General features: G+C 40.9%; 1 protein-coding gene across 4 annotated transcripts in view; it reads left to right on the forward strand.

Moving 5' to 3' along the window:
* The first annotated feature begins 486 nt into the window (after positions 1 to 486).
* The window catches only part of LOC136439022 (retinoblastoma-like protein 1), a 29,993-nt gene continuing 4,168 nt past the window's right edge, over positions 487 to 26,311 (forward strand). Inside the window, exons 1-18 of one of the 4 annotated variants that reach the window (XM_066434128.1) lie at positions 487 to 936; positions 1,101 to 1,234; positions 1,549 to 1,749; positions 4,288 to 4,352; positions 13,503 to 13,628; positions 13,872 to 14,032; positions 17,359 to 17,423; positions 20,595 to 20,778; positions 21,090 to 21,256; positions 21,632 to 21,851; positions 22,199 to 22,281; positions 22,536 to 22,656; positions 22,912 to 23,134; positions 23,333 to 23,551; positions 23,963 to 24,261; positions 24,687 to 24,875; positions 25,176 to 25,247; positions 25,518 to 25,620. In XM_066434128.1, the coding sequence (XP_066290225.1) occupies positions 799 to 936; positions 1,101 to 1,234; positions 1,549 to 1,749; positions 4,288 to 4,352; positions 13,503 to 13,628; positions 13,872 to 14,032; positions 17,359 to 17,423; positions 20,595 to 20,778; positions 21,090 to 21,256; positions 21,632 to 21,851; positions 22,199 to 22,281; positions 22,536 to 22,656; positions 22,912 to 23,134; positions 23,333 to 23,551; positions 23,963 to 24,261; positions 24,687 to 24,875; positions 25,176 to 25,247; positions 25,518 to 25,620 (2,770 nt within the window). In that variant the 5' untranslated portion in view covers positions 487 to 798. The remainder of the gene's footprint in view (positions 937 to 1,100; positions 1,235 to 1,548; positions 1,750 to 4,287; positions 4,353 to 13,502; positions 13,629 to 13,871; positions 14,033 to 17,358; positions 17,424 to 20,594; positions 20,779 to 21,089; positions 21,257 to 21,631; positions 21,852 to 22,198; positions 22,282 to 22,535; positions 22,657 to 22,911; positions 23,135 to 23,332; positions 23,552 to 23,962; positions 24,262 to 24,686; positions 24,876 to 25,175; positions 25,248 to 25,517; positions 25,621 to 26,311) is intronic. The other 3 variants (XM_066434129.1, XM_066434126.1, XM_066434127.1) reach the window with 3 other exon arrangements.

Raw genomic sequence — 26,311 nt, forward strand, 5'->3', positions numbered from 1 at the left:
CTAAAGATGGTTAAAAATGGTGAATACAGAAGACCCTCATAATGAGGCGTTGCCAAAATATACACTTAAAGGGCCTATCAACATGTTGATGTATTCCAACTCCCAAATGCTCTTACTGTGACGAATCACTTTTATCGCTCTCTGCGTGCATATCAGCTGAAATTAGCATTAAAACTGCACAACTGGACTTTATGGCACTAAAGATGCATCTCGTAAAGTACTGCTGCAAACGTCAGAGGTGTATGGCAGAATTATTCATTTCACCTCTCATTTATCTCATTGGTGTCCCAGCAGCTCAGCTCTCGCAAGTGCAGGGCAACATTTCCTGGGCTCTTGGCAGACCCATGTGGAAACGCCCACATGACCCTTGTAGTGGCCTTTTAAATTCAAATTTCAATATGATTGACTGTTGCCATGGCGACCCCCACCCACCTTGGAACTGGGCCAACGAAGGGACGCTGGGCGATTTTGCTGCAAACAGACATGAAAATCACTCCGCTTACAGATTATTGAGATTTTGACCAGCATCGCTGAAAAACTGTACATATTTGGCACTTTTCTCATCTTAGATAAATATCTACATTCTCTTGTGTAAGAACAATCAAATAGTTTTGACCTGGTATGAAAAAAAGACAGAATATAGTACCGGGGTCGCGGATGAATATAGTTGTTTACTTGGCTGCACCTCGACCGTTTTCGCGCCATTTTCTGGGATGAACTGAAGTCACGGGGACAGACGGCCAAAGGCAAGCGCCATTGTTGTTTTTCTCGGTAAAATTTTTCTTTTCGGCGGCCACGATGGCGGGTCCGGACGAGGAGACCCCCAGCACAGAGCAGAGATACCAGGATCTCTGTATGGACTTGAACATGGACAAAATTGCGACCGAGGAGGCCTGGCAGAGCTTCGAGAAAATGAGCACAAACTACACTCTGGAGGTAGGCGATACCAGCACCTTCGTTTTCATGGCTTCCGTTCTGAATATTATCGTCAATTTTTTTCCTAGCGAGTCTGATATTCGCGTGGTGTGTTATTGCCACGTTCTGTAACAAAACTGTCCAGTGCAATCTATTCTTGGGATGATTTTTTTCGCTGTTTCTAGGGCGACGATCTGCACTGGTTGGCCTGCGCCCTGTACGTGGCGTGCCGCAAGAGCCTGACGCCGACAGTGGGCAGGGGGACTGTGGAAGGGAACTGTGTCTCTCTCACCCGTCTGCTCAGATCCGCAAGGCTAAGGTGAGAAACACAGCTCATATTCTCCACGATATGGAATTATTCCGTTGATATTCCTCCCGGTAGCGATGCCAGAACAACGTTCGATTCCGCCCCCCTCCCCACCCGAACTGATGCATGTCTCCTCAGTAGGACGCCAGCGGGCCAGAAAAACAAGTGCCTGGGCTCCATATGTAGAATTTTGTACATTTTGATACAACACGCTTGGTACGCTAACGAGGATTTGAATCCCTAACTAGATTTGTTTGTAAGGGTGTCGTAGTAAACCCTGTTGTGTTGACGATCCCCACCCCTCCCCCTTCTCCCCACCCCTCCAGCCTGATCCAGTTCTTCAACAAAATGAAGAAATGGGCGGACATGGCCAGCCTGCCTCAAGACTTCAGGGACAAGGTGGACCGGCTGGAGAGGAACTTCGCCGTCTCCACGGTCATCTTTAAGAAGTTTCAGCCCATCTTCTTGGACCTGTTCAGGAACCCTGGAGATGACCAGCCCAGGGCACCTCGTGGGCGAAAGCAGAGGTAAAGCCGTGGTTTACTCATCACTTACTAGCTGAGTTATTAATAGCCTGTTGTTGGCACTGTCACTTTGTCTTTAGGGGGAAGATGTGGAAAGGTTTAAATTGATGGGCAATCAGGTCACTTTGTTGTTTTCTTTGTCAGTTCTGGTGTAGTTGTGAATCTGAAATTTAGATGAGTGCCTAATCAACTACACTAATGCATAAAAACAAATCTGAAATTTAGATGAGTGCCTAACCAACTACACTAATGCATAAAAACAAACATAACACGACATGCTTCTATAAAATTACGAAAATAAGCAATTTCAAAAAGATTGTTAGGAATGAGTCAGTTTGATGTCATTTAGTCTGGAATATATTTTTTGTTTGCCATAAATATGATTTGTTTGTATATGGCTGATTGCAATTTTTAACCTAAATTCAGGACACCCAAAATAACATCTGAGTCGCTAGTCATGCATCCATAACCAGGTCAGCAGGGTAGTTAACACTCGATGACATGTAGTGAGATACACAACATGGCTCGTGCTGTTGTGCATGTAGAAATAAAACTGGAAAAGCACTAACTTTCCGCAAGTAACTGTTGTATAAGTTATATTTGTATATTTACCTTATTGTCCTTCAAATTATGGCATGCACAGTAGTGGTCATCGAATGCTCCAGTCCAGGTCTGATAAGCCAAGCTGAGATAAATGATATTACTGATGTCTCCACCAGTATGATACTAGATGTCCTAGAAGATAAGCCAATTTTTGAGGTGCCATAGAGAGCATTTATCCTCGAGATGGCTTCTCCAGCGGGGGTCTACAGGGACAGCTCACTGACCTTTTACAGTTGGCCTGTATTATTTATGATAAAAGGGGCAAAATATGTATCACGGTTAGATCTGTCCTGGATGCATTTCTGATAGCTTATTGGCTCATATTTCTCCCACTGTGGTAGGCCAGGTTCTATTGCCCCAAGCGATGATGCTTTATTGTGAAATAACTCATTGAATCATCATTGTCATCTGCTATTGCTTCACCTCTTATTATCTACCCTCTTGCCTTTTGGGTCTTATAGTATTATTAACAATTAACAATAGCTCTGCTGTCTTTTATTATAAAGACGTTTTTGTGGTCATTGGGTCACATGTTATTTTTAAGACCAACAAAACAAAAGAAAACAAAAAAAGAAAACAAAAGGTAACAAGATGGTGTATTTGTTTGATTTGGGTTCATTGCAGCTTCTTATTGCTTTGTTGTTTGCGGTAGATTATCAACATCTCATTTTGGATTGTTGTGTAATTTCCTGCACATTATGTATTCTTGTGAACCTAACCTGGTAAACCATATCAATGTCCAATCATAGCCAATATTATATCATCCAGTTCAGATATAATCGAGAAGGGATTGTCATTGTCTCTGTTGTCATTGTATATTTCAACTTTGTTTAACATGTGTTTGTTTAAGCTGGACAGTGTTTTGATTATGTTTGATTGGTCAACTGTTACATTGTCCAAATAACCTCTGACCTATGGGTTCAGTTTTCTGTTGTACATGTTCAGTCTGTGGGTCAGGCCACAGCTGCTGTCAGACCTGCCAGGTTGCAGAGTGTGGCCACCAAATGTGACCGATTGATTCTGAAAATTTTCAAAGTTTCACATTTACTTATAACAATCTGTAAACATGATTACATTAAGCAGGGATACAAACATTATACACGTGTGGTATTGAATAGTCGTCAATTCAAAACTATTCTTTTTAAGCAATTTTTTGAATGGTAGCTTTAAGTCGGTGGTCCTGTGTATGCGGGAGCTTATGGTGTTAAACCCTGCATGTAAAAGAACCCAGCACACTTATCAAAAAGACCAGGGGTGACCCAGTGTGCTGAATATGCAGGCTGTAGCGAAGCTGCATTGCACTACTAGCTAATTAGAGATTGGCCACTTTACCTTACATTCTTTGTGAAGATTTGCCAATGTGTGTGGCCCAGGTAATCAACATGTCAGAGTTCAGTGATGAGAATGATGACAGTATGTTCATGATTTTGTAATCTTCCGAACTTAATTATCAGTGTAAATTCATTATAAGACATTGTTTTCATTTTCTTTACGCTTCTGGTGCCTAAGCAAAAACTAAATTTATACAAGGCTGTCTAAAGTAAATCAATTGGTGGCCTCTTTCGATCAAGTTTGCGTTTTTTCAAATACCCCTAAATAGCGGAGAGCTAAGTTTACCATAGGAAAAAGCTTGCCATATGAGCTTACAGTAACAGAGACCAAACTAACTGCCATGCTTTTCTGCAGATGGTGTTCAGAAACAAGGCTTTCTTTGCGGTGATATCATTTTGAACTAGAGGATGGCACAAAAAATTCTTTGTCGGCATCTTTGTGTAATCATTGTTTATAGGTATGAATGCTGTTTTGTAAATGTTACGCTTTAGGACACAGTGTATATAAACAAGAAGAACTTCAAGTTGCCTACAATGTTTATGAAAAATTCCTTTGCCATGTCCAGTCCTTCCTGTTGTATCTTATCTGTGTTCTTTATTTCCACAGACGCCTGCCATGCACTTCATCAGACGTTTTCTCCTTCTGTTGGACCTTGTTTGTCCAAGTCAAGGGTAAGTTTGCTGCCTAAACTGCCTGTTTCTAAAAACACTGTTACCAACTAACACTTAAACCTTGGGAACCCTGCAGTAACTTCCCATCACAGACATGATGTTTGATAATATGCAAAAGGTTCTTAAAAAGTATTTGACTGCTGTGTGAAATGTATAGTACTTTGAGATGACCGTCACTGAAATACAACGGGCCCGAGTTAACATTAATTACTTTGTACTTTGTGAACTGTCATTAGAATTGCTGAGTAGAAAGCAAAATACTATTGTTGATGTTGATTATTTGTGAAAAGTTCAGATATTGATATGACATGTGTGATATGTATATAGGGTGCAATCTTGGTCAGCTTAGGCCCCCTCATATAGTCGCCAAGCAGTCTGGAACTACTGACATTCAATTGCGGACAGAAATTTTTATGCTTCTCCAGAATTTGGGTGGGCACTCTGATAGGGCTTATGTCTAAGGGAAGGTTTTTGCATCATCATCAACATGGCCAACACGGAGGCCAGTGCAAGCACCATTGGAATTGATAAGATTGAGTTAGTTCTCGTTGAAACTTTACTCAGCTCCTAACATACTTTGAATGATTAAATGCTGTTTGTTCGAGGGGACTTTCTGAGCAGACTCAAACTTTGCAATACTTAACCCAGACTGTAAATTTATTGGTGTATTTGGGGTCCTTTGCATGAAAGTATTGTGTTAGATCTAGCTGCACAATAGGTGTAATAAAAATACATAGCACGTCATTGATTCATTTTATCAACCTTCAACCCCTGAAAAGAGAGTTAAAGAATCAAGATACTAGGAAGAGGAGAAATAGATTTTGGATTCTTACTTGTTACTTACTCAATGGGGTCTCCTCAAACGTGTCGAGTGGCCTGCGCAAAGGGATTTTTTATAGTAATGTTTATCTCTATGTTTAGAAATATGTAGTTGAAATATATCCATAAAACGATGTTGGTACAGTATTTCATTTCAAACCCTTCAATAACTTGTGTTAATTCTTGATCCCCCCCAAAAATGGAAATGCCCAGTATTCCACATGGGCATCATTACCCCACAATGCTGGTGATAGCCCTGTAAAAGCTGGTGATGTGTTGGGTGTTACTGGGAGTTCTCAGCTCTGATTGGTCAGCTTTGCTGATGAGGTCAAAGCTTCCTTGACCCTATCCCCCATGTGGCCACAATGTGGTCAACAGCAAGCCAGCAAGGACTGATTATTCTCCAGTACTGTACAAGACACTGAGTAAAGAATTATCTTCTTGCACTGATATCACTGTACATAATACATGTAGAAGGATTTAGTTGTCCGTTATTGTGTGCCATGACTTTCAGATTGAAATATTACGGCATGGTTTTCACTCATGCACGGAAACCTTTATGGAAATAGAATACCTTTTCTCTTCAAAATGTTCTGACAATAAACCGTCCACTCTCTTAATTTTGCTGCCACATTAGAAATAGGTGTTACCGAGGCCTTCTCAAGAATGTCTTGAACACCTGGATATCTGAAATGTGCATACCACGGGAATTAGGATGCTGCATTAGTAGATCTCTTGTTCACTTTTTTTTCAATGTGGTAGTCTTTAGTGTACCCAGAAATTATAGGATAACATAGTGTACAAGTTTCATATTAGCATTCCTCTTGCATTTGTGAGGGCATTTACAGACTGTAGCACAATTCAGGCTCAGATGGGATGTTAAGTTGATAGTGATACAATTTACTGCCACATAGAAACCACCTGCTCAGCGTAGAAATGTAGGACAATCTTTGAGTGAAGATGATTTATTAGAGGCATAAAAGTATGCAGTTACAGTATAAAAAGGTTAAGGTCCTTCTATGGGTTTTTCAAATTCTTGAATTGTATAGTAATGTTGCAATTTATTGCTTAATTGTAATATTATGAATACAAGAAGAAATAGACACTTTTCTCTAGTTGTAAACCATGTCTCTTGTAATTGACCAAAACCTTTGATATCCTTTCTTTGGGCCTTTTACTATTGATTCCTGGGATATCTCATGGTGGCCATCGCGTGGGTATAATGGTTCAGAAATGCCTATGTAGCACTTCAAGGATAAAAGGGTCGTTAAAGGCACCTGCCACTGAACCTTGTGAGACAAAGGTGCTGTTCGTACATATCTTATGCAGGCCCTTTTCTTTAACACCTATAGGTGGGTGAATCTTATATCATCTTGCAATAGAATCATTACACAAGGTTCTGTACCACTTTGATAGCCATCTTTACAAATTTGTGGTTGAAAGGGAAAATGATATCTCCAGGATGCTGCTCGACATCATTTGCAGCTATTAAGGTAAAAAATCTACTTTAGCCTATATAAGGCCCAACTCTTATCTGGTACATGTGAATAAAAATTGGAGCTGTGAATGTGAAAGAAACACCAAAAGCTTGCAGCAAGACAAGTGTAGAGGCTGTCTAGAGAAGCAAGGTAAAAGCTTTTTGCATGGAAGGTGTTCACCAATTCTGCCCAGTACCAGTCATACGTCAGTGTCAGTTGGTCTCCCCCTGGAAGATGTCTGAATTGTGGTTGCCTAAAGATTTACGATATTGACTTAAGGTAATCACCCTTGGTGGGAGGGGAGAGATCTATCAACAGTTTCTACCTGAGAAACTGCACTTCTATGACCAACTATCTGCCAAAGAGTTGGGAAAAACACCTCTCAAGGGATGAGTCACAAAGCATTTGTCAGGGGCTTGCCGAAATGTTTTTTTGTGTCATCACCCGTCGTAACTGCTGCATTACATGGTGGCATTTTGATTTTATCACTGCCATTTGTTTTCTCTTGCCCTGGGACATTTTTCTTCAAAATGTTTCCGATCTTTATTTGCCAGCCCTTTGGTTCTACAATTGTTATAGAATTCCTTACTGATTGGATGGCTTTTTATGAAGTGTTGTATGCTACTCTGATATTTTCATAGCAGCTAAAAGGAAGAGAAAATTGATGGCGCAGATAGGGCGTGGCTGGTGTGATAGAGTAAGGCTCCTGGCACCAGTCTGATTTATAATTGTTGACATTTGGGAGGTCTTAATAGGGTTGTCCACCAGAGAAGGACGGAAAGTGGGGCATTAGCAGCCAGCTTAGGAAGGGGCAACATTCTGTGAACATGGACATGCCTACATGTACAGGGAATTCAATTTTGGGAAAAGAATTTAGTTACACAGAAAAAATGTTTGGGTATGATGCAACATAGAAGAAGTAGAATGTCAAAAAAACCTAATTACAAACCTTACTGCCTCTCTTCAGAGCTTGAATATGAAATTCTGTGGCTAACTTCAAGATTTCTACAACATGATACCACAAAGGCTTTTTTCATTTATTTTCGGACACTTGAAGTCAAGGATATACTGTATACCACTACCAGTGTACAGTAGTACTAGCTTTTAGATATGTAGCCCTGAACAATTATCTACATGTGCTATGGTGTACCCATGTGGTAGTAAAAAAATTAAGTGCACCGTGAGCTCCAATGTTTTTAGTCCTGGCTTATCTGGATGGCAGTTTCATGTACAGATGTTGCATAAAACTTGGATGAAATGTTGGTGGTTTATCGGAAGAGCTTTGAATCGTGTGATATGCCATTCAGGGATCATACTGGTTATATTAAATATCACATGAAATGTTGAGGTTTCAGACTCAGGCCTGTAGGAACTGCTTTTGGGGGTAGTCAGGATTCATGTACAAGTTAGGGTTACCCTTCACTGACCTTCTCTTTTCCTTATTAGTACTCACTCTTGATAGAATAATTAATTTCATTAAGTGTGACATTGACCTGATCAGCTGGCTAAACTGCTCAAGTTGCCAAAATGAAAAGTGGGGATGGACCATCTTGGTAGATTCTGCAGTATGTGTATGTGGAACTAGGAAAGCCCTTTGCTGTTTTAAGGTAAAGTTTTCTTCTAAACTGTACTAAAAATTGTATTTTGCAATGTGATGTTTTTGCTGTGTATTTTTTCTATGCTGACTGTTACAGCCTGCTTGTTTCCATTCAGTGTGGGAGGGGGTTGGCACAGAGAAATCTCCTAAACCTAGGTTATAGGGAAGTGTTGAGAGAAGGGAGGAAGATGTTGGAAGTGGATTGAAACAGGGCATTTGACACCATAAGGCTAAGGGGGTAGCTTAAAGAGGCAAGACATATGCAAGGGTTTGATTACTAAAGATAATGTAATTAGGAATAAGACAGAACCAGCCAGTAAACATGTTTGAGTAATTGCTTGGAAGTTGATCAGAGGTAGTCAGGAGGACTGGTTGTCAGATATGTTCTGTATGTGCCCTATTTTACCTGTATGTGTAGTCATGCATTATAACAGTAGAAAAGGTTTATTATTTGTAGTTGACAGATTTGTTTGGTCAAGACTTGTGGATGCCTGGCACAAGTGAAGGAGTTAGTATTTTGTGGTAACCATAGCTTGCCTTTCAAAAGTCTGTCAGCACTTGGTTGGAGCGTAGAAGTACCAGGGACCTGTGTCGACCCTGGAGTGAGTCAGCTGTCACATTCACCCACAGTAAGCAGTGGGCGGGGCCAGGGGTTGTGGCTTATCTTTGCCCTGACCACAACACACACGCTCCTGATTGGCTTACCCACACTCTCCTTTTCTTCTGTCTGTGTTTGGCATTTCTTTCTATAGCACAGCGGCACTCTTTGGGGGTTTAGTTGCAGGTGCCAACAAGCTACAAACTTATTAGTAAGTTCTTTTTAAACAGGTACCTTGTTACAGGTATGAATGTAGTTTGCTGGTGTTAAAGTTACTGCCACTAGCGGATTTTAGGCCTGTTTTAGGTAGTTTGGTATTCATTTATTGTTGCCTCCCGCGTCACAGCCATGGAAGGGTCACAAAGCTGGGGAGATTTGATTTGTTGCATTCTTTGGTTGCATGCCTAAGAAAGTTTTTTAATAGCGAGTAATTGAAACGCTTGAAATTAGTAATGAATAGGAGCCAACTTTTGTTACGTGTTACCAGACTCTCCTGCCCAGTGTTTGGATAGTGTTGGTTAGTATTAACAAGGCCGGTGTATGAATACCTGTCAATGCTGGGCACAAAAGTGGGGTGCAGGAGGCGTGTTTGGCTTGGCAGCTCCCCGATAGCCATCTCCTGTTGCCATTCATCAGGCATTGTTCTACCTGTAAGGTGTGGGTTTAGGCGGGCGTGTAGAGACTTGTCCTGATTTCGTCCACACCTGTGACAGGTCAAGGAAGACCACAGGTACTGTCAGTGTGTTTATTTTTTTTGCAAATGATTGCATTTGATTTGACGGTTTTTATTTCAAGGTAGGAGGGAAAAGGAGGTTTTAGCAGTGTATTAAATTTAAAAAATTCTGTAGTACAGCAGTACGTTGGAACTGAAGGTATATTTGCAGTATGGTGAATTCGTGGTGAAGAGGTCATCACAAAACAGCAAAAATAAAACCATTATGAAAGATTTACAGTAATTAGGAGAACCGGCTGTCAAATTGTCCTTTGATACGATACCATCGTTCAGATGTCTGAACCATAGGTACACACAAAAATCCCTTGTTGCTATGGCTTGCCCGTGATTACTGAGCATCAGTGCTTTTTTTACCTGGGCATTTAATTGCAAGGCAGGGGTCACTATATCAACATTTCTGGAATGTTAGTGATAGAATTTTGTCCACTCAGATGTGAAAATATTTGGGCATGTTCAGACTTGTCATGTAGCAAAGCTGATGTCTTGTTTGATGCAATGTCAGTGCAGTTGGCAGTACCTAGTTCTGACAGTTGTATTTGTTGATCATGATGGCTTTAGGGAACAATGGGAGGAAGTCTGTAACTTAAATGAGATTTTGATTCTCGAAAAATTTTGTAACATTCTTAGAATACTGCCTCTATCCTCAATTTTCAATATTGCATTCAAGGGCCATATTGATAAGAAAAGTTATCCAACATACCTGAAGTGTTTTTAAACATTTTAGATTTATGGCTTTCTTTGCAATATTTTTTAGACCCTAGTTGATAAAATCTAACATACAGTACTTAATTAACCATAAACCAGTGAATCTGTCAATATTTACTCAGATAGCTGTCATTTTCCATCATTCCAAGGAAGTGCTTGAAAATTCTTGTTCTTAGCACATGCCTTTATACTTGATTTAGAAAATTGGAAATAACATTAAAATTTAGGGGTCATTGCTCCATTACTACCAGACCAGACAAGTTGTCCGCCAGGTAGTGGCTGAGCCAGCTGGTTGTCACAAGCTAGGTTGCCAGGCAAATAATCATTTAGGCTCTGACAGCCTAGTCAATACTTCTAAACTCTTTAGTTTCCCCTTCCTACAGTAAACGTTGAAACTTTTGCATTGTTTTTATTTATTTTTCCACCATGAATTCATGACACAGCAATTATTTATGTCTCACTTGCGTGCCTACTGTACTAAAGAATTGTGTTACCGAGAATTTAAAACTTTCTTTTTCTCTCTTACCTGGATGTTGAACCACCACGAAGATAAGTGAATCTACAGTCACTAGGATGTATATGTCACCCAGACTAATTCCAGTGTACTGCAATCATCTCAAATAATCCAGTATTCTTTGTAGAATTCTTATGAGATTTATTTGAAGGCCACACTTTGGTCTTATGCCAGCATTTACTGTTAAGTTGTGTTTTGTATGTTTTCCATCCTGTTTCCAAGAAAACTGCCATTTTAGATGACATTTACCATAAACTAGAGCACAACCCACTGATGCCCAATCTAAACCAGACTGGATTCGGGGACAATCTGGACATAACCTTTAACCAGATGTGACAAAGATTGATGCTGTCTTCCTGTTTTCATCATACTGGTTCTTATATCATTGAATGGAAATTGGGTGAAGACTGGAAAGTGACTTAGGGAGCCTTGGAATCCACCATTGATGGTGACTAACTTTTAATCCAATCCATGTGACCAATGGTTGGTGATCTATGTCAGGATATACCATAGGAGACAGGACTCCCTTTTTGTGCTGATGGTTCCAGGACAGGTCTGCCAGGCTGTGCCGATAATCATTAACTCTGTCGCCAAACTGAGTCAAAGCAGCTCAGGGCTCCAGACTAACTTTTAGGTCTAGGAGCACGGTGCCCCTAACCCAAAAAAGTTAGGGGCACCAGCAAAAATCTAGGAGCACCACTACAAAAAGTTGGAAGAACAAGAAATTGCCATACCAAGTAATACTCCTATTAATCAATGTAAACAACCTGGAATAAAGTATTTGAATAGATCATAAAATATAAAGCCTACATTGATGGTGCAGAACAACTGGCAATGTGTGGTATATAATCTAGTTAGTTCTTGGGTAAGAATGATATCGGTGTAGAGGGATTTTAGAAAAATTGGGCATAGGTTCCCAGGCTGGCCCCTATCCGGGGGCCACGGTGCCTCAAGTTCAACAAGTAAAAAAATACACAATGGTATTTTCAACTTGGAACAAGGCAATCAATGATTCACATGACCATTTGCGATGACATTAAAAATTGCATAAGCTTGAGTGATGTATTGAGATTTTCGAAAAAATTGGGCATAGGTTCCCCGGCTGGCCCCTATCCGGGGGCCACGGTGCCTCAAGTTCAACAAGTTGAAAAATACACAATGGTATTTTCAACTTGGAACAAGGCAAGTAATGATTCACATATCCTTGAATGATAAATAAATAGATAACTCTGTTACTTAGCTATTGGTTTCATGACCAAAACAAATAAAGTCACTTTCCATAATTTTAAACTTCACTGCTGGCATTAAGTTCCAGAGGTTCATGTTCAGCTTAGAACCTATACTCAAGTCTGAACCTGAACTCAAGCCATGGCATATGTGTCTTAGAAATATTTTTTTCAGTTACATACAAAATTGCATGTTGGCAAACATTTTGCATGAAAAATATAATACATACAAAATTATATACAGTCAGTAGTAAACACAAAAGCTCTCAAACAGTGAAGAATTCCAACATATAATATACAAGTTTAAAAAAAATAAAAACCTCTTTCTAATTGAGTAAAATTTCTAATATGCCAAAAATAACAAAGAAGTACTTGATTTCGCCCTAAGAAAGAATTAAGCACAATGCCGTATTGAATCTATCATATTATCGGGCAATATCGGCCCTCTATCGACATTTGAAACTGCAGTTTCACAAATTCTCGTTAGAGGGCGTTGTGTCGTTCTCGCGTGTTATTGCGAGATTTAGCGAGAGTTCGCTAAAAATTTCAACATGGCCGGTGTTTGTTTTTATTCTTCGCCAAATGGCCGAAATCGCGTTTTTTTTGTTGTCGATTTTTTGGCGTTTTTAGGCACAACTTAACAGGTTGACTATGGATGGAACTATTTAGTAAACATTTCCCAATGGAAATGAGGACATTTTTACCGCAAAATCTTCCGCTGAATCGAGTTCCTCCATGACGGGGACTGACTCAGAATTTCTTATTGTCACGAAATTGTCCCGAAACGTAAGTTGAATTGCCACTAGGAACGGATATTTTTTGTGCCGCGGGTGTGGGAACATGATGGAAAATTCACCAGCAATTTTCACGGTAGCGTTGGAATACCTTATGTTTATTTTTTCAGGTTACCGCTTAATTCTGCAGCTATTATCTAGGTGTAGGTCTTAATTTTTTATTGTCGCACCGTGCGACCGTGATTTTAAATCTAGTCGCATTCTCAAAAAACTGGTCGCATACATATTGTGTGCGAGTCGCACTCACGAGCGCTGCAGCTACTGGCTCACTTCCGGATAAGTTTACATAAAATGGGTGGATTATTGATCACATAGGATACTGTAGATGCTTTTAATTTCGGGGTGATTTAATTTCATGGTTTTGCGGTGGTTATAAGTTCGCGATAGCGTTATAGTCATATACTGTACAGCACTGGAAACAAAAATGTTTGCCATGGTTTTAGTTTGCAGTTACCCAGGCACTGCTGAAACCTCCAACATAAAACCACTGCAAAAATTTCAAGAATTACGGTAAGTACAGGTCAGAGAGTTCTGCATATAGTCAGACAACCAACTGGCCTGAATAGGAAATGAGGTAGAGGATGGATGGCTGGATGGCAAAGAGCACTTTGTCAGTATGGCTTTCCTTTTCTGTATTGGTTTTAGGACATGAGAGATTTATTTTTTTTCTTTTATTAATCTTTCAGGAAATTTCCCAGCGATAAGTGACGACTTGGTGAACTCGTATCACCTGCTGCTGTGTTGTCTGGACTTGTTCTTCGGTAACGCGCTGTGTGCAGGGAGGAAAGACCTTCTCAACACTGAGTTTCCAGGTTTGTTTACATACATGTCCAATATCTTTATAACATCCTCACACAGCAGTGCTTTGAAGATAGAACATTCAATCAATTATCCAATTTTTTTCTATTTTTGTAACCGTTATCAAGAATGTTTAGGGTGTCAGAATTATTTACTTAATTATGTTTGATAATCATTCCCCCAGCTTTGTCTTCTCCTATCTTATTATTACATTAATTTTACAAGACACAAACATGACAACACTCTTTGCCCAGCAGCACTGCCAGAAGGTTTTACCAACAGGGACTGGCGCTCCCCCTCCGAGCCACCCTGTATCATAGAGAAACTGTGTGAACTGCACGACGGGCTGGTTTTAGAGGCCAAGGGCATCAAGGAGCACTGGTGGAAACCATACATCAAGAAACTCTTCGACAAAAAGGTGCGGATGGTAATATCATTGTGATACTGTTAACTTAAGTTAAGGTCAGTCTGTTGTTGTAATAGAAGATGCCCATCGCTTTGGAATCTTTGGTTTGATTTTTCTGCAAATTAACTGTTTACCTCCGTGAAAACGAAGGTATTGTGATCAGCTAGTGTGTATGTTTGTCTTGGTGTGTGTCTGCAGTTATGTGAATTTTGGCAGCATGTAATGCAAAAGTGATGTAATAGGATACATGTACTTGGACAATTGAAAGTATGGTTTGATTCATTCATATTGTATACTGCCATTTAAATTTGAAAATCGGCTCTCTGATAAGTCCAACTAAGATATTTAGAAATGCAAGGACTGTTGAAGGATTGTGGTAACTGATGGACATGGCTGTGTACAGAACAGATTAACTAATCTTGTCAAAGCAAGTTAACTAGTAGTGGTCAAATTGCTTATAACTTGTAGTAATATTTTGGTTTTAGAATTGAGATGGACTATTGAGCACTAAGTTAAATCTAATGTAAGCCAAAGAAAACAAAAGTTCTTCTTATCTGTATGTCAGAAGGATCTGCAAATGTCTGTAGTGTTGTTGTTTGGATTGCTCGAAGTGGAGCATTTTCCTTTTTCGTCAGTTGAGAGCAGTTGTAAAAGGAGTAGGATTTACAGACTTGTAGCATCTTATGGCCCAAAGAGACATGAAAGCTGGCAGCTTTGGTGTTACGTGACCTCTGTTTGTATAGCAGAGCTATTGTAGATAACTTAAGCCTTGTCTCAGGGAGGAAGGCACGGACTCTTAGATTTACAGCAGGGAAAATGTTATCTTTGCGCCATCGCTTTTCGACTTTGGAAGTAGGCCATATTTGTAGGATTATATGGAATGGACGCATACGCCTTAGATATTTCAGGGACTTGCGTTCACTAGAAGCCATTCAAAAGTGTTATGATGATGGCTAAGTCAGTGGTGAAACTCTGTTACTGTATTAGGTAGGAGATGCCGTTTGAAGTCCCTGTTAGGTCAAACCAAGTTTAAGTTTGTATTTGGAAGGGCCTGCATCCTCTCACCGTCTTTGCTGAGAAGAGTAAAGACCCACAGATGGAAGAGGTGGGGATAGATTTGCATAATAATACCCGAAATACAAAGCTTTGTCCCAAGCCTGTTCTTAGAACCCCTGAAAAGGAGTGAAAAGTCTTTTAATTTGAGCTCCTTACGGCAGGCCTTGGTTGTTAGGGAACTGAAGGAGAAGAAGGGATGGGAGGGGGTGGGGGGCGTGACCTCTAGACCCCCTTCTAGCCTGGTGTTGTATGTAAGGAGGTGACAAGGCAGCAAGGCAAATAAAACACCACATCTGTTTTCTTCCAGTGTTAGAGGGAAACAAGGGAAACAAATCAGTCAATCTCAACAGGACATTCTCATGCAGAATACCTTTTCTCTAAGTGCTTCTCAATGTGCTCCTTGTTCACAAGTTGAATGAAATTTGGGGACTGAAGAGTGTTTTATTGTCGTATAAAACAATTACAGTCCTATTCTGCCTTGTTTTCACAAAGACAGTGTACTTGTGCAAAATAGTCATTTCATATTGCAATGTAAAGATAACCATAGGTACGTTACAATATAAATGAAAAAAGGTCAGGGAAAATGTAATATACTTTTCTTAATTTTTTATTCAAACCCCGCTATCAATGACAGCAAACATCAGCAATAGATGTCCTGTGATGAAGAAAGAATTGAACTTGAGGGTTGCTTCGTGCCGTATCCTTTGATGTTTGACCCACGATTTATTTGCCAAACCTTCATTGTGTTTTTCTTAGCGTGCACACCAAAGGGTGGTCAATGGAAGGGTTCAGACCATGAACTTTGAACCTTAGCATTCAGAGCAGATTAGGGTGCAGGACAAAGTGCAGCAGTTGTGTAGGGAACCGTGATAGCACATCGGCCTACAGGAAGCCTTAAACCATGCTGTCAGCTAAACTGATATATGCCATATCATAGCTTTTTGGAAAACAAGTCTTAAGTTTTTCCCATGTGGGGAATACATTATGATCAAACTCTTTGTATGCGATAAAACATAATACATTTGAACTGTAAAAGGGGAAATGTTAGCAGGGATTTAATTTCATGGTAGGGAGAGAAGGAAAATAATTTCGGATAAGGTTACATATTAGAAATTTCAATGTCAGTCTTAAATCCTCTGTGTAAACAGTGGAAAGTCTGTTTTTCAGAAGTCTGTTTTTCAGCGTTTTGTCTAATGGTAGATATAATGATAAAAGAAGCTTGGCATAAAACAAGCAGTGCTATTTTAGTAGATTATGCAAGCACGGCCTGATAGCTGGAGTAAATGGTATCTCCCATATCTGTGAGGCTTGGAGGTCATCACTATGCCGACATAGATGTGGTCCTGACATGCCCATAGTCCCAGCTGGTTGTGAAGTATGTGTGTTAGGGACTGTGGGTCGCCAGTCTGGACCACAGAGTCGGGATGTTGACAGGCATGACACTGCTGGGGGCAAACAGATAACAACTAGGTCTGAACTGCCCTGCCTCATGACCTTGTCAGGAAACCGCATTCCTCATATACTTCTTGACAGTCCAAAAACGAGATATCAAAACCAAAAGCTCAGCTACACTACCAACGAAAGCTGCCAGGGGCCCAAAAATACAATTATTCATATGATAGGACAAGGTCTACCCACATACCAAATTTCATGATAATTTATTCGTAGCTTCTTGAGTTTCGCTGTTTGACTGCATATATACATTCATACATACAAACGCTACAAAAACATAACCTTCTTGAAGGTAATTAGCCTTGCAAAGAATTAAGTTCCAGTGTCTAAACAGAAATATTACCCCCACCTTTAACTGTGGATATTGGAGGACTGGAATAAGAAGGCCCCCCCCCCTCCCCCTTTCTCGGGCCACCAGGGGCCAAGGTCATGATTTAGATCTATTACCTTGTCAACAGCAGTGTTTGGGACATTAACGTTCCAGTTAGAAAGGATCACAGGGGTGATTATTCATGTGGGGTTAGTTATAGAATGGATGGGAAAGTCTGTGGCTTGTAACTCCCGGTTCATTCCAAGCCAAGAAAGCATAGCTGCAGATACAAAGGTAATAGGTATTTGCTGAAAATTTAGCTGCAAAAGATGACATTACAGAGGATTGTATGAATGTTTTCCTGCTGGGTAGTTATGAAAGAAAAACTTGATAAGTGTGTAGCCTCAGCATGATCTCTTTTACATTGTGGAAGATGATAATCTACAAGCTGAAATGATTTTCTGTTGATTCTTGTTTTACTTTCTTGTCATATTCATCATGTTGCTTTCTGTGATTTCAGACTCTTAAAGGAAGACAGGAGACCTTAACAGGGCTGTTGGACCTCGCCACTTTTGAGATCAACAAGTAAGTCTTGGTAGCTCATTCTGTGAAATTGCACTAACCATTTGAACACATGTAAGAATGTTTAAGTATTAACATGATTTGCTTTGTTTTGTTTTGTTTTGTTTTGTTTAAAAGCTCAACAATGGAGGTAGTTCATGTAATTCTAGTTGACACCTCTTCACACAAAAGTTTATCAAGAATTACAAGATCTGAAATGTGTCTATCAAAAATCATCACACAGGAATTTAAACTTAAGTGCCTTGTAAATTCAAGGCCCAGAAGCACCAACAATGAATCGCCTGCTGAATGTCCTCCTTATCTAACAGAGCCAGTTCGCTCGCAGATTGATTCTTACTGTAAGATTTGATATTCAAAGTGCAAAGCCTTTTTAGAAAAACAAGAACTGTACATTACATTATTTTTGTTTAGTCTAGGTAAAATTTACTGTCAATTTCAAACTAAGAAAACCACAGTTAGTCAACTTCAGTTATGAAAAGCTGGTATTCAGATTAGGTCGTCTTTCCCTTGCATGACTGTTTTGATATGACCTGATAAGCCCTGTAGTCAAGGGAACTTGTCATCAGCTCATTGTTTTGTCTAGCTGTATGAAACATGGCGCCATATTCATATGCTACATTATGTCCCCTGATAAGCTTGAGATAATGTATTGAAAGAGTAATATGTGAGGGATTTCCAGCTTAACTGGTTGCTAACCTCTGTTGACCTTGTGTTATAAGGAGAAATTTGTGGACTGAAATGGTTCAGATGGAATACAGAGCAATGATGGATCTGGTTTTGGCCAAGGTAACTTGGGTGATTTTTAAAAAGTTTGCTGAGCTGCACCACAGGGTCCTTACTAATTGCAAAACCAGTCATAACAATCAATTTTGTCTGTACACAGTAACATTTGTATGCAGTACCAAATCACTTTTGGGCATAAAATATGTTTAGCATCGGCCTCATTTAAGGCACAGGACACAAGATTTTCAGACGGTTCAATAGGCAGAAATTGTAATAATCATTGGAGTTTGAGGCAAACAATTGTGAATGGCCCAACTTATTTTGGATACAGAACTTTTGGCCTGACTTCATGCCTTGGAACAGTTGTAATGAATATTCAGCACACTTGTCTTCTCTTTAAAGTCAAATTCAGGGCATAATGAAATGGACTTTAACTTGAGGATGTGGCTTTTGTTTACAAATGTGGTTTTGAATGTAAATGCTTCTGAAATGTCTTTTGTCTAAAACTGCACAAGGTAGGTAATGGTACGTGCAGGTGTCTGTAGCACGCGCGGGTGCCCTTAAATCACCTGACTGCGGTGTCACACAGCCACCTGTAATATGCCTTGCCTAAGAGAAGGATGCCTTCAAAGGGAAATGTCTGCACTTGCTGGACCAAACAGGCCTCTTTGTGGTTTGCCAGTGATGCATAGTACCTAAAACAGAAACAGCTTACATTGCACTTTGGGGAAAACCTTGTGGTGAAAGCGCAGTGGTAGATTTGCACTCGTGCAAAGACCATGTCCTGCCAAGTGTAAGACAATTTGCTTCTTATTTCATCTATTCTGAAACTTCTAGTGCTGCCAGCAAAAGAAACACTTGGGAGAAGTGATATAGCAACAGTGTAGTAAAGCATTTGAAGACTGACTTACAACATTCACTGTAAGATGTATTTATTTGTTGTAGTTTATGTTTTGAGGAGCTCAAGAAATGCAGAATATTTTGTCAAGTTTGAATGCTATTTAGCAAATGTGACAGGTAACACTAGTCGACATATACATAACAATTGCCTTAACATGAGAATTACTGGTTAGAATGAAAAGTAGATGCCTACTGTTTAAAACATAAAATCATGTACTCTAAACTCTGGGGTCTCAGGAATTAGTTTTAGCTCATAAACATATCATGAAAACTCATTAGTGAGACGACAGTCTTAACTTGCTCATTGACGTGAAAGGAAAACTCCATATGCCTAATCCATGGCTAACACACCACAAACCCGTCTGATTGCATCTGTAAAAGCACATGAATTGGTTGCTAAGGTGCCCAAAAAGGCAGAACTAGTTGTCATGGGCACAAATATTATGGAATGATATTTGGAGTAACTTCTCCCCTACATCTTGGTCCACACGTGTACATGTCCAAATATTGCAGTTATTGTTGTTCCACTGATTCTTCTGGGCTCATAGTTCATTTTGGGGAACTGGTGCACTGGTGCATATAACCTAAAAATTCAGGTGCACAGAATCAATGTTGGGTGCACAAGATAGAATAAACTAGAATGTCAGCAAGCCTCTCTTCAAAGATATGAAATTCTGTGTAGCTAACTTTAAAATCTTTAACAAGGAATATAACAATGTTATTTTTTCTGATGCTGAAATGTCAATAATAACATTGCTGTTTGCTATATGCTATACCTTTACATACATGTATGTAACCTATACAAATATCTAAGTGCACAGTCAAAAATAGGTGCACAGCTCCAATTTTGGGTGAACAAAAGTGCACATGCACCCTGTAGTTCCATCTCTGTTCTTATATCAAGGGCATTATCTTTTGAATCCTATGTCGGCCATTGCACAACACTGAAGGTTAGCTCTGCCCATTGATAGCTATTAGTGAGAAAGTTGCAAACCTTCCTATAATCTAATGACTGGATCGACCTTACAGCTGTTGTTCCGGTAAGGTTGATCACATTAATTATTTGTAAAGGCCTTGACTGCAGCGGCAGCTTGTGTAGTCCAAACATATAATCATGGAGTGATTTTCCAGTGGTTAAACTTCAATGTGCCAGAAGGTCCCCTTTTATGTGCCTCCATTTCAAAAGGCTGAGTCTCTGTAGGGGGTGTGGTGCTTTGTGGTGTTACTGGGAATGAAAAACTTGAGCAAGGCTTAGCAAGGTCTCCCCGATTCTCACACTTGTTCAAGTGCAATAGGTTTCAACTGATTGTTTGTGTGTTAAAAGCGACTCAATTTTAGTCAGCTTTTGAACAACTTTTTCTTGCTTTTATCATAGATGAGCATGAAAGTGTTAGGTAGAAATCCACTAACTGTAAGAGTGACTGGGCAGAGCCTAGGTAATTTCATGAGCATTATATGTGTGACTATTAACAAAAAGGCACTGTCACCATTGCAGTGACAGATATCACAAATGCAATTTATTTTGTAATAAATATATTTTTCCCCTATCAGTAAGAGCATCAACAAAGAGTATGAGGAGTGGGTCCTGACGGTCGGCGACTTTGATGAGCGGATTTTCCTGGGAGAGGACGCGGACGTGGAGATCGGAACCCCCGCCAAACCCGCTCCGAACATCACCGGCGAGCTCGGCGAGAGGATGGTGCAGAGCAGCCATCTCAAACAGCACATGGCTGAGGTGAGGACTTCTTCCAATTATGGCCCCTGAAATGAAAATTGATTTTCTTCCCTTCCATCTTAGATTAGTTTGGCGCAAATCTCATTTTTGCATGCTTTCTTTGATTGGGGATTAGCCTGTTGGAGCCGCATGGCTGCTACATCTGTCAAAATGATTGATTCATATTTGATCAAGTGTCGACGGGCTTAGGTTTGTGGGAAAAGGTAATCGGTACTTAGCCCCAACAGTTTTGACCTAGTTGGGAACGGTATGCACCAGCAGCAATGGACCCATTCTCAAACCGTATCCTCCTTTTGTCCGTTCTCTCCCAGACCAAGTCGCTTGCCCCGTCCACACCGCTGACAGGGCGCCGGTATCTCAAGGAGAAGGACCCCACGGTCACGCCCGTCTCCACGGCAACCCAGAGTGTGAGCCGCCTGCAGGCCTTATTGGCTGGGCTGAAGACTGCCCCCAGCGACAACCTCACCAAGCTTTTCTCGTGAGTAATACCCGTGCCGAAACTCTAGATAATTCTAATACTCTGATGAGAAAATGGAGTGTTCGTGGTTGTTTTAAGTTTGCGGTAGCGCTACAGTCGTATGCTGTACAGTAATTGAAACACAGATTGGAAGTTTGCTGTGAAGTGATCACCGTGAAAGAAATTGAGCACAAATCCATACATCCTTCCACACAAAATATTCAAGAATTACAATATTCTGTTGTAATTCCATCATGTCCTTTGCATTTATTCTATTGTGGTTTTTGATAACGTCAGTCAAATGTAGGTCAATAGTCTCTATCTATTTTGTATGCTAATTAAATCTATTGCAGCGCCACACACAAAGTAAATTGTTGATTTCTTTCCCCCGCACAGGGAATGTTCCAGAAACCCTCAGGAATCCATTAGCAGCAGAATAAAGGAGATGGGAGAACAGTTCTGCACCAGCTACACACAGCCGTCCGAGGACCACCCCGGCTCCCACATCGAGTTCGCCCAGAAGCGGCTGAGACTGGCGGAAACCCTGTACTACAAGGTGCTGGAGAACATCATGTTGCAGGAGAAGAAGAGGCTGAAGGGCAAGCTGGATCTGGTGGTAGGTGTGGGGAGAGGGGGGCTGGTAGAGAGCAGATGTACTTGGCATTTGCATGAAATATTGTAGCACAAGGTTGAAGTTGAAGATTGGTCAGCAGGAGAGCTGATGTAATTTGGTCTGTAAAGATGTGGCAATTTGGGTGGAAAGATAGTCTTTTATAGCATTGATGGTAAGATTGAAGCATTGGTGTTATCGGAGGGAAGCAAATAGATATCTAAAGAAAGGAAACAGGAATAGTTGAAATCAAGAAAGCTGCGCAGTAAAAACTATTATTAGAAGGTTGAAGTGAAAAAACATGTAACAGTCCTTTTTTTCACTCAATGAAATGTATTTTTTCTTCCTTCCAGTCCTTGATGGAACAGGACGTGTTCCACAGATCCCTGATGGCCTGTTGTCTGGAAATCATCATCTTCTCGTACAACTCACAAAGGTACAAACCTGTTGTCGTATTACTGCTTTAAGCATGTCCTTTGGGTTCGTAGATTTTGTTACATTTAGCCTCCATTGTCTACTGTATGATTTGTAAATGCAAATGGACGTCATTTAATTTTTTTTATTTAAGTAAAAGAAATACTTCCTGCTTTGCTTGATACTCCAAATGTGTAACTGGTTATGATACATGATGTAAAAGAATTTCCCCTTGTGCCCAATTTTAACTGTGTATTTCCCTTGTTGTCTTGTTAGAACGTTCCCGTGGATCATTGATGTGTTTGGCCTGAGCCCGTACCACTTCTACAAAGTCATCGAGGTTCTGATTCGTGCGGAGGATGGACTGTCCCGAGACGTGGTCAAACATCTCAACTTTGTGAGTATACTTCAGCGTAGAAAGAATTGTCGTAGGATCACTCTAAGTATGCAACAACTTAAAATCAGTAGCTTGTTTCAGTTTATCTGTTCATGTCTCTAAGAATCGTAAAAAAGCAGTCAATATCATCATCTGACTATATGCAGAATATTTCTTTGTAAGTTTATTTTTAAAGTTTCAACAGTTCTAGTTGCAATGGCAAAACTGTCTAATAAGTAGGAACCTATAACTGACAGTCCGTCCTTGTTGTGTTAGATTGAGGAACAGATCCTGGAGAGCCTTGCCTGGAAGTCAGAGTCTCCGCTGTGGGAAGCCATGAAACTGAACGAGAACGCTGTCCCGTCCTGCGAGGAGGTCACCCTCCCCAGCCAGCTGGAGAACGGACACAACAACACCGCGGTGCGCATGGGACAGTCGCCACCAGTACACCCACAAGTACGCAGGATTGCCAGGGACACAGGGGTCATGTTAAAGAAAGGTAGGGAAATTAGTAAGAGGTGAAAATATGGGGACAGAGATTGTTATTATTAGTAATATTACTCCGGTTGTAATGAATAAGCTGAATTGCTGATGTTCAAATCAATAAGATGTGATCATTCTGTCTGTGATGAAAATCCCATGACCAAAATAGACAAACTTTGATGAGTAGAAATTGATGATGTCGCTCACCCAACAGTGGAGTCACCCCTGTCGCCGTTGTCTGCGCATGACCGGTTCAGTTCGCCCGCTGCGGGCAGTCTGGGCACGGCCAAGCGCCGCCTGTTCTCCAACGACCAGACAAGCAACGCCACTACGACCAGCGCCCATTCCCAGTCTGTCCATGTGGTGACAACAGCTACAGACCAGGGAGTACAGCAGACCATCACACAGCAGACTGTGGCCATACCTATACCATGTAGGCTCATGCTCATGGATATCTAGATAAATAATCCCTTACACTTGTAACATACTAGTATTCATGTTTACCGGTAATCATAAATCTGTTGTTGCCCATGTGGTGCATCCTCTCTGTCCTTGTTAATCAATTTCTATTGTCTATGTCTACTATGCTGCTAACATTCTATCAATCTATGTCTACTATGGTGCTGACATAAAGAATTGTGGCTGTTTCTAGAGCATCTTGTGATTATTTGATACAGAAAGACTTGTGGCTACCAAGATCTATCAGTTGGTCATCTGAACGACTTCTTCTAAAATGGTGGCTAAACAAAATTGTGATTTTCATTTTGTTAGATGAAGATTTGCTGGTTCGAATATCCCCCAAGTGAAATCTCCCAAAATCTAATTCATGACATTATCCTTACAGCTGGTAGTGGGACCATCACATACTTGGCGACGCTGCCAATTGTGCAGCAGGTGCAGCCTGGTCAGCAGCCGCAGCAGATCCAGCTGCAGGCGGTTCCCCAGGGCCAGCAGGTGCCGGGGGCGAACATGCTGGGTGCCATGGCTCAGGCGGTCGCCACCGGACAGCAGCAGGTAGCTCCCAGTCAGACAGCCACTGTTCCACATGGGACAGCAGCTGCTGCACCTGCACCTGGAGAGAAGGCGGCAGCTGGTGAACACCCGTCCAAGAGGATTGGGTCCTTGGGACTGTTCTTCAGAAAGGTGAGCACTGATCTCATTCGTTGTTCAAAGTTTTTGTTGTTTGTCTTAGATTTTTTTAGCTAGTTGTTATTTGGGTCACTTAACATGTTCCTTTACCTACTTTTATGACAAGACTTAACAGGCATCTAAACGTATGAAACCTTTTGGTAGTAAAAGGTTTTATGCCATAGCCTGGGCAGTGACAATGTTAGGGACAGACTACTGTATCACACAGGCAATAGTTTGAACAAACTTAACGTGCCCCACATGAAAACACTGTCAAAAATTCCCAGCCCTCTTGCAGGTCTTGTGGGCTGAAACTCAGATGATGTGGAATACACTGTGTAGTATTCTCTATCTACTAGGCATGTGTATACAATTTATTGCAGCTGTAGAATGCTAATCATTAAGCAAGTGTGTAAACACCTGTGCTCTGCTCCACTCAGGTGTATCACCTGGCCAGCGTGCGACTGCGGGACCTGTGCGAGAAGCTGGAGGTGGGAGACGAGTTGCGGCGGAAGATGTGGACGTGTTTCACGCACACGCTGAAGGAGCACGTGGAGCTGATGAGGGACCGGCATCTGGACCAGATCGTCATGTGCTCCGTCTATGTTATGGCTAAGGTATCCGCAAACGTACGCACTTTCTCATGTCATTGTGTGCCTTAGGATTATAGAAGGGAAAAAGGTCTCAACTTTTTTCTATGTGTGTGTGTTTTTAAAGGAAGTCTTTGGTTTGTAGTTTATAGTTGTGGCCATAAGTTTGCTTTTTATATGATAACAACAACGTCATCACGCTTCTTGTGTTGCCAGTATTGTACTGGAAAGTTTTGTTGACAATTTCATTGTATTGTTATCGTTTGTTTTGTTTTGATGTGAAGAAGGTGCTCTTTTTATTGAAAGATGAATGAAATGTTGTCCCCCTCCCCCCTACAGGTCACCCAGCATGACAAGTCCTTCCAGGATATCATGAAGTGTTACCGTACCCAGCCACAGGCCAGCAGCCATGTAAGTCTCACAGTCACTTTAAGCATTAGCATACACTGTATTGGTAAACAGCACGTCAGCAGAACATATCTTCATTAGTGGTCATGTACAGTATATACGGATTGAGCGTATTGATCGTTACAAGCAATTCACCAGCCAGACTGGTCACTGGGAATTTTTGCACATTATGTTCTGCTGAAGTGCGTAATCCCTCTGTCAGTATTTTTAAAGCTTTTACACTGTTTTGCCCGTCCACCACGTTTGTACATTCCTGTTGCTTGCACCCTGCAGGTTTACCGGAGTGTGTTGTTACACGGAGACCGTGAGAGACGGAGCTCAGGTAGCAGCGACGGCAGCGGCAAGACATCCCCTGTCACGGCTGACAAGGACAAAGGTGAGAACCATGGGCAGACTTCCTGTTAGAAGTAAATAATAATCTGTGTTTATGCTGGGTACACAACGTCAGCTTGAGATCCCAGGAGCTCACATGTTTGGAAGTACAAAAGGAAGCCAAACCCATCTAGTCTAGATATAGCCAACACTAGTATTTCAATTAGTCTCCTGTTACAACATCAATCACTATCCTTGTCAGATGTATGTCACTCTCCTATGTCTCTAACACATGTAATGGGGGGCGCCCGAACATCGCACCGCTCTAACATCGCACAGATTTTTTACTGACCTTATTTTGCATAAGTACGCTGTGTTTGTGACCACTGACTATACTGATAAGGAAGGTAAATAAATGAAGTTCATGCACATAGCTGTCATTTGCATTCAAAACATATTTGTACATATTCATTTCTTGTTTTGTCGAAAAATAATATTTTGACAATAATGCTGGTAGTGCTGAGTAGACTGAGTAGATGGTCACTGCGTAGCTAGACGTCCCGGCGCTAAATATACGACCTGTGCCAAGCTGACACACAACTATCATTCACGTAAGAAATATAACTTCCTAAAACACTAAAAATTTGGGTCTTTAAGTGTTTGTTGAGTAGAAAACTGACCAAAGAAAAACAACGTAAACATCGGTGTCGTCTGGCGATGTTGTGTTCCCGCCTCTTTTCCTCGCCGTGATGGTG

This window comes from Branchiostoma lanceolatum, chromosome 7, assembly GCF_035083965.1.
Source record: "Branchiostoma lanceolatum isolate klBraLanc5 chromosome 7, klBraLanc5.hap2, whole genome shotgun sequence".
NCBI lineage: Eukaryota > Metazoa > Chordata > Leptocardii > Amphioxiformes > Branchiostomatidae > Branchiostoma > Branchiostoma lanceolatum.